The sequence below is a fragment of the Phalaenopsis equestris genome, unplaced genomic scaffold (assembly GCF_001263595.1).
Source record: "Phalaenopsis equestris unplaced genomic scaffold, ASM126359v1 Scaffold199114, whole genome shotgun sequence".
In the NCBI taxonomy this organism is placed as follows: Eukaryota; Viridiplantae; Streptophyta; class Magnoliopsida; order Asparagales; family Orchidaceae; genus Phalaenopsis; species Phalaenopsis equestris.
The window spans coordinates 189,930-197,694 of record NW_018219004.1 but is presented as its reverse complement, the minus strand read 5'-3'; the positions used below and the strand labels follow the sequence as shown (position 1 = coordinate 197,694).

The window sequence follows — 7,765 nt, the reverse complement described above, 5'->3', positions numbered from 1 at the left end:
AAAATATGAGGTCAGTTTGATTTCATATTTTTCTAAAATTATATATATATATATATATACACGTAAATTAAAATGTCCTTCCGAAGCGGGCGATGAGATTTCAATTCCGGCTGTCGACAGCTTCTTACGGACGACCCCCAAACAACCTCTTTTTTTGTGCCGACAGGTAGTAGGCGGTAGGGAGATGGTTGGAGTTGGTAGTTGGAAGCAGAAAGGTGTGGGGAAAAGCAACCAGCGACAAGGCTATGGCTTGGAGTTGCCGACTGAAAGCAGAAAGGTGTTGGAAAAGTAGCTTGCGGCAAGGAAAACAGTAGATGGCAACGAGTAGGTTGAAGGGAATATGAGGCTGGCGGTAATAGGGAGAGGGGAAATAGCGGGGATTATTACCACCTTGGACGTATTATAGCCGGTGCATCTTCTCGCTTTTGTATATAACCCTCGACAGGGAGAATTGCCTCAAAGGTAGCAAACGGAAATCAGAGAATCGAAACTTAACCCTAAATAACAAGCAAGAAATATATAATAAGATAGGTGGGAGAATAGGGGGAAAAATGGGCAGTAAATCCCACTTAAAGTCTTCCGCCCAAAATAGTCGGCCGGTCTAGTCTCCCTGCTGGACCGGACCCTCCTAACTGGACCGGGTTGGACCGGTTCAGCAATAGCCCCTGCATCACTCTCTCCTGTTTATGCTCCATACCTTTAGTGTGACTCTAGGACATATTCGGATGCAACAGTTAGAATTATGGTGTATGTTTCCAGTATTATATTTATGTTTTTTTTTTTACATCTTTTGCCACATTCATGTGCCTTAAACCAATCGTAAAATTTTGTAGTAGTATTCATATTCACCTCTTGTGCTGAGTCTGTCTTTTGTCATATGAACTTCTGTGATTTTCTTCGAAACTATAGTTTTCATCATCTCATCTATAACAAAGCAACATCATCTTTTTTTTTTGTTCTGTTAATTATTTGTTTGTTCGCGGTCAGTTCCAAATGAATTTATGCTGCTTGTAGTGGAGTTTTCTTATGTTAATTGTAATGAAAAGACGACATTGTAATATTTTCATCAATGAAGTTTCTTATATGTGCTGTCAAATTGTCAGGCTTGCAGCAGATTGGCCATCATCAATGCAAATTGTTCGCCTCATTGCTCAAGATCACATGAGTAACAAGTAAACTTTTCCACTTTTCTTTTACATCAGATGTTATTTTTTGTCTTCTTTTTAGATTGTTCATCTCATTGGCATCTTGTGTTATCATTTGTAATCTTTTTAGGCAGTATGTTGGTAAGGCAGATTTCTTGGTTTTCCGGACATTAAATCAGCATGGGTTCCTTGCACAATTACAGGAAAAGAAGCTTGTGAGTTTATCGTTAAACCATAATCTCTTGGAACATCGAATGGGCTAGTTTTTTTAATGTATCTTAAGTTTCTTTTTTGCGTGCTTTGTTTGAGTCTTAAAAGATTTATTTTGATCAGAAATGTTGATCCAGTGATCATATATGGTTTATAGTTAAAGATTAAGTGTTTGCTGTGAAGCAGGGCTTGAGGCTGAACCTGGTCCAACTGGTTCAGCAAGAGAAGGTTCGATCCAGCATCCTACTGGACCGGTCCCTCCCTCTTTTCATTGAGCGGGAATTATTCCCTCCTTATTTTTGTTTTTCGCCTACTCTTTTATTTATATGTACGTGCTTTTATGCCGTAGGGTTTAGCTTCTGTTATATTCTGATTTCAGTTTGTGAGGACAGCCACCGGTCCTATTTTCTTTTTTGAGGGTTGTATCAGGATAGTGCTCTAGCTGTATCCCTCTCCCCCATGTTGATTTATCTTCTGCGACGTCCACCTCCACTTTCCTTGTCGCTTGCTGGTTTTCCTTGCACCGCCGCCAACTGCCTTTTCCGCATTTCCCCACATCCAACTGCTAGTTCCAGACCATAACCTTGCTTCTAGCATCTTTTTCTGCAGCTTCCTGAATCTTGTCGCCAGTTCTGAACCTTGCCGTTGCCGCCAGTTTCGGACATTGCCGCCAGCATCTTTTCCCGCAACTTCCCGCATCCAACCACTAATTTCAGGCCTTCTCTTTGCCGCTAGTTTCCTACCCGTCTCCAACCACAATAATGCTTCCTATCTGCCCCTCCCTACTATACATGTAACACCCCTCCTTTCCACGACAACCCCAAACGCCACTCCTTCCTGCTACAACCCTGTGGCCTCATTCCAACTTAAATCTGCTGCTATAGACCCATATCCAGCCCTGCTGCTACCCTTGACTTACCATCTCACTGCTGACCAACCCTCACATGCACTATTACCTTGCCGACCAGCCATCACCCATCCCTTCGCTTGTTCCCCAATGTGTTTTTTTTTGTATGTTTGTTGTCATTTATTTCCTAATTTTGAAGAGTCTTCATTGTAAGCTTTGAATTTCAGCAATAAGATTTCTGTTTTCGTTGTGGTTTGGGCTATATCAGAGTTAGCCTAACCCTAATTCTATCATAGTATTTTTTAGCATCCCCCATGATCCAAAAATTTCTTTCCTACTGCCAAATACCCTTTTCACTATCACATATCCATAACCCTAATTCCCCTTTTGCTGATTTTGAGAGGCAACAACCTTATATCAATTATTTTTACCCTCTCACCGCCGAACCCTAAATCCTAGCTATGCACTAAGGAGATACATACCTTGGCCTACTTGGAAGGAGATAGAGCGAGATATCCGCCAACATCAGCAGAGGCTTCCGGATATTGAGGATGAAATCCAATGGGTGGTTACCCTCAACTGTGTTTGAGAGCATTGAAAGGGTGAACAAAAAAATCTGAAGATGAAGCGGGCATAAGATCAGTTTCTACCAGCTTACTGTAGACAAAAGGTTCAGGCTCTAGCTTCAGAAGGAGAGTTCACATCACTAAGCGACCTCCACATCTTACAACCAGAGTGTTACCTCAACATTTTATAGCTAGAGAACACTCAGGAGAACGCCCAAGACGACCCCGTTAGAGGACGTACTGATTCAGAGTGGTGAACAGATGAAATTAATTCGCCTTCCTAAATTTGTCACAGTCTTATTTGTTGCAAGTGCCATGAATTTGGGCATATTGATTCAAATTGCACAATTAGGGGGTGATATGCTTCATAAAAAATTTGGTTAAAGACACCATAGACACGAAAGACGGTGAGGACATAAATGAAGAGTACCGGCTTCCAGTTGAAGAGGGAAACGATGATCCAGAAGAAGATAGGACTTCGGAGAGGATTCTCAATTGTCACCCAACGAGGAAGAGACACCACCAATTCCAGTTAATCCCGAGATAGAGGTTTCAACTGAGGTAATAGTAGCCATTATTGAAGTTACTGATCTTGATATAATGGGCGTTTATGCAGAGCATGATATTGTGGTTTCTCGAGTCACTGTTTTGCAGACGTTGAGAGGAATATCAGCAGGACTAACCTAGGATGTCCAAAAGGGTTATGAGTTGGAGGAGCCTACATCGGATACAGAGCCACCACAACTAAGAGAAATGCAGATTTTGCACATGTATAGACTCCTTCCTAAGCTATCCCTATAGATGGAAGTCTAGCATGTCAGAAGTGAGACCATTTTGTGCCTTGTTGGGAATATTATGTGGAGTTATTCAGAGGTTATTTTTAGTGCAACATGATACCCTTCACCAATGTTCAAACAGGAAAGATGAACCCCAGCTTGGTAATGAGCCCAAGAAAATTGATGGGGATAGAAGTTCTTCAATGGGATCCAGATCCTATAGGTGAAAAAGAGATCTCTCTTGAAGGGGAGCTAGTAAGAGTGGTCCAGCCTACCACAAATTTCAGCCCAAAGTGGATTTCTCTTCACATACTAATTTATCAGTTGCACCCTGCCGGGTATGAGGAGTGGAAGCAGTAGGATACAATTGTGATGGCGCGAAACCTGATTCATGGGAATACTCGTCTATCTGCAGTTTCATCTTAGGTTGTGCTAAAGGTAGATATCTTTTCTATCAGAATGTGCTTTGGAATGACGTCTACTTGATCGACGTGCTAGACAACTTGACGTTGTGCTACGAGGAGCCAGAAGCTTCGATGAATAAAGTCGAATCTCCCCCATTTGGTCTCATTTTTACACCTATGAGTATAAACATCACATACATCATAGTATTATTTACATGAACAATAATCAATACCCCACATTTGTATAAAAATATAAAAAATAAATCCCAATCCATATGATTGCAATTCTCAATTTAGCTATTAAACAATATGAACCCTGTTTAGCTTGTAGAGCCTTGAAGGGGTCTCTTGTCAACCTGAATGATAGTCTAGATGTTGTGTACGAACTCATGTGTGCCTCCCATTAGGAAGAGATATTGTGTACGAACTCAAGCGTGCACCTAAGGCGCATTCTGATTGCACAAACTCGAGCATGTTTACCATACTGTCTAGCTCTTGCTTTTGTGTGTGTCCTGCTCTCTACTTGGGGAGTTGTGCATGTTACATGAGGCTGTTGTAGATCCTTCCAAGGTTGCTGCCGACCACCCATCTCTTTTTTTGTTTTAACTTTACTGTGTACAAATGCCATTCTCTTTTCCCCATTTTAAGTTACTTCTGCACGTTTTTATAATTAATCTCGCTACATTTGTCAGGTTCATTCTCCATTGATAATCTGTCTTCGTTACAAAATTTCAAACATTTTTGCTCATCTCAACCATTAATGTTAATGGTTGGATCTTCCTGAAGTCTATGGATTCTTCCCTAATAGACATTGCATTCCTGAGAGTAATTTTCTTAATCTATGGATTTTCTCTCTGAAAATGTTTTTGTAATGTATTAATGTTTGACCAAGTTATTCTTATCCAATATTAACCATTTGATAATGATATGTATATGGTTGATATGCTATTTGATTTATAGAGAACTTCCAATATTATGGTTAGAGACAATGTCAAAATGGTCTCTTCCACGTTTTGTCGATGATCATTTTAGTCCAAGAGTTTATGAAAGTGTCAAATTATGTCACGATCTGGCCTAGAGCTTGAAATTAATCAAGGCGGAAATTTCTTATTTATACACTATCAATTTAAACAGTCATTCTTCTTTTCTTGATGGGAACAAAAAACACATACAAACCTCAATTATAATTTAATGGTCATCCAGATAAAAATTTAAGATCAATAAAACCATGCTAAAAAAAATTACAGTGCAATTGCAAATCTTGATTGTATAAGTTTTGACCAAATTCAATCATACATGCAAATTAACAATTAAAAATAAATATGATAAAGGATCAAGTGAAGAAATCGTTGTAGTGTTAATTTAGGTCTCTCACCAATATAAGGAGATGATTTTCTTGGAATTTTGTAGTAGCTACTTGCACAACACAAGAAAATTTGACATCCAACAAGCACAAGGAATCAAAATAAGTCAAACTGAGATCATACAACCCATTCCCATAGGGATCAGCATATGTATGTTTGGAACTACCAACCAAAATTTATTTTGAAAATACTAACATAACATTAACTAAAGCAACAACAAAACTCAGAATGTTGATTTGCATCAATTTATAAAGCCAATCATATATCGTTGGGATGTGGCTAATGATGATGTTAGCGATTATTTCTCCATTAAAGTAAATGATTGTGATTCTAGATACTCTGAATAGGATTTTACGGACATCAAATTCTTCCAAACTCTACTTTTGCATGAGCTCTATATACTGAGTAGAGTCATATTTTAGTGTGATGTGGTACGCAACAAGTCTCGTCATTTTGCAATTTTATCACACACTGCTTCATTTTAAATTTTCTTATGAACTCTTGATGGCTATACGTTGGAGAATTTGTTTCAACCATATCATATTTACTATCTTATCGTACTGTTTATAAAATACTTCTTTGTTTATAATATTTTCAAATGATACAAAATCGAATCTTACTATTTATAGGAAGCAAGGGTCTGTTTAGGATTGTTTACTGCTTGAGTAATGTCAGTTTGACGAAATTCTTTTTTGCTGTATTTTAGAAATTTTTATCATGTGAATTACTTTTTTTGATTAGATTTGTTAAAGTGTGGTGGCCGTAAGAAAGTCGATGTATGATTTCTTAATAAAAAAATATTATTCCTTTATTTTCCTCATGGAAGCTTTAAAATCATCTTTACAAAAAAAAAAAGGAATAATCATAAAAAATAAATAAAATCTGATAATATTTAATATTTTCGATGCCTTTTTCCTTCCAACAGTGTGCAGTCATCCAACTACCTTCACAAACGCTACTTCTCTCGGTCTCCGATAAAGCTGGCCGTTTGATAGGGATGCTGTTTCCTGGGGTATGCTTTTCGAATGCTCAAACCATTTTATTCGGCCTATCGTGCTCAGTCTTTGAAAATATTTATTTTTATTTTATTAATATATATATATTTTTTAAATTCAGGATATGGTGGTTTTCAAACCACAGGTGTCAAGCCAGCCACAGCCACAACAACAGCTACAACAACAGACTCAACAAAACCAGCTTCTTCAACAACAACAGCAACAACAGTCCCAACCGCAGCAACAACAACCAATTGCTACCATGAACCAAACATTCGTCCAGGGTTCAGTCAGGCCACAGATGCTGCCTCAATCCAAGCTTCCATCCTCAACTTTGTCAAATGGGGGCTTTATGCCTTAACTTATATATTTTAATATGGAAAAAAAGGATGGATAGTATTATAAATATGTTTATAGAACTTTTCTGAACTTGTGCTAATGAAGTAATTTTGGTAGATTGATATTGATGCATTTCAAGTCATTTTGTTAACTGGAATCTCTGTTTGCGTATGTGAATAATAGTGTTCGAGGAATTGTGTTCTATAAAATGTATAGTAGTTATTTTTTCATATTTTTGATAATTAATCTTTTTTACGATGGATACTAGAATCCTTTTCTTTTCTCTTACAATATTATTAAAATATTGTAGATGGCTAAGTTGATTAAATTTTTATTTTGGTTATTGAGAATTAATAAATAGATTTATTTGAGATCTGAATCATGGCTATGGCTTGAATTTATTAAAAGAAATAAATGAGCACGGTAATTCAAACTAAAATATAATACTGGATTCTGTTAATCGACAAGTTCCTTTTATAAATTGTGTCAAAAGCATGTTTTGGTTTAAATAAATTGTTTGGTTCCTTCTATAAATTGTGTCGAAAGCATGTTTTGGTTTAAATAAATAGTTTGCTATTTTAAAATAATTAAACTTGTTTTTTTAAAATATATTAACATTTTAGTTATTTGAGATTTTATTAACATAAATTAATTGATTTAAAAATTTTTAAAAAATAAAAAAAAAATTATATCAAATAAATATTTGTATGTGAAAAGGTAATATAAAAAAAAAATAATTAAAATTGATTTTGATTAGCCCGTGTTTTGAAATTTCGCCAAATCCTCTTGCAGTCTTTTTTTAGGGGCTGCTAAGTGCGCCGTATTATTTTGTAGTTTTATTAATTCCGGTGTTCAATTAGTAGGAATATAATAGTTTAAAACAATTATACATTTAGAATAGCTTTACTTTAATTTTAATTTATTAGAAATTTAGATTTGTACTAATTTTAAACATAAAACTGTGTATGATAATTACTGCAGATGCTTTTTTTTTAGCATGCTTGAGATGCATCATCTAGCACTTCTTGGGGTCCTAACAAAATATGCACTAAGATATTTTTTTGGCATATCTTACATCAAAACTTATACCTCTTTTTTGTCAATAGAGGCAGATCAAGT

General features: G+C 36.5%; 1 protein-coding gene across 1 annotated transcript in view; it reads left to right on the top strand.

Moving 5' to 3' along the window:
• The window catches only part of LOC110035686 (mediator of RNA polymerase II transcription subunit 25-like), a 100,441-nt gene extending 93,567 nt beyond the window's left edge, over positions 1 to 6,874 (top strand). The window contains exons 11-14 of the mRNA XM_020739958.1: positions 1,104 to 1,172; positions 1,276 to 1,360; positions 6,238 to 6,324; positions 6,429 to 6,874. Of these exons, the coding sequence (XP_020595617.1) occupies positions 1,104 to 1,172; positions 1,276 to 1,360; positions 6,238 to 6,324; positions 6,429 to 6,668 (481 nt within the window). The 3' untranslated portion in view covers positions 6,669 to 6,874. The remainder of the gene's footprint in view (positions 1 to 1,103; positions 1,173 to 1,275; positions 1,361 to 6,237; positions 6,325 to 6,428) is intronic.
• The last annotated feature ends 891 nt before the right edge of the window (positions 6,875 to 7,765 follow it).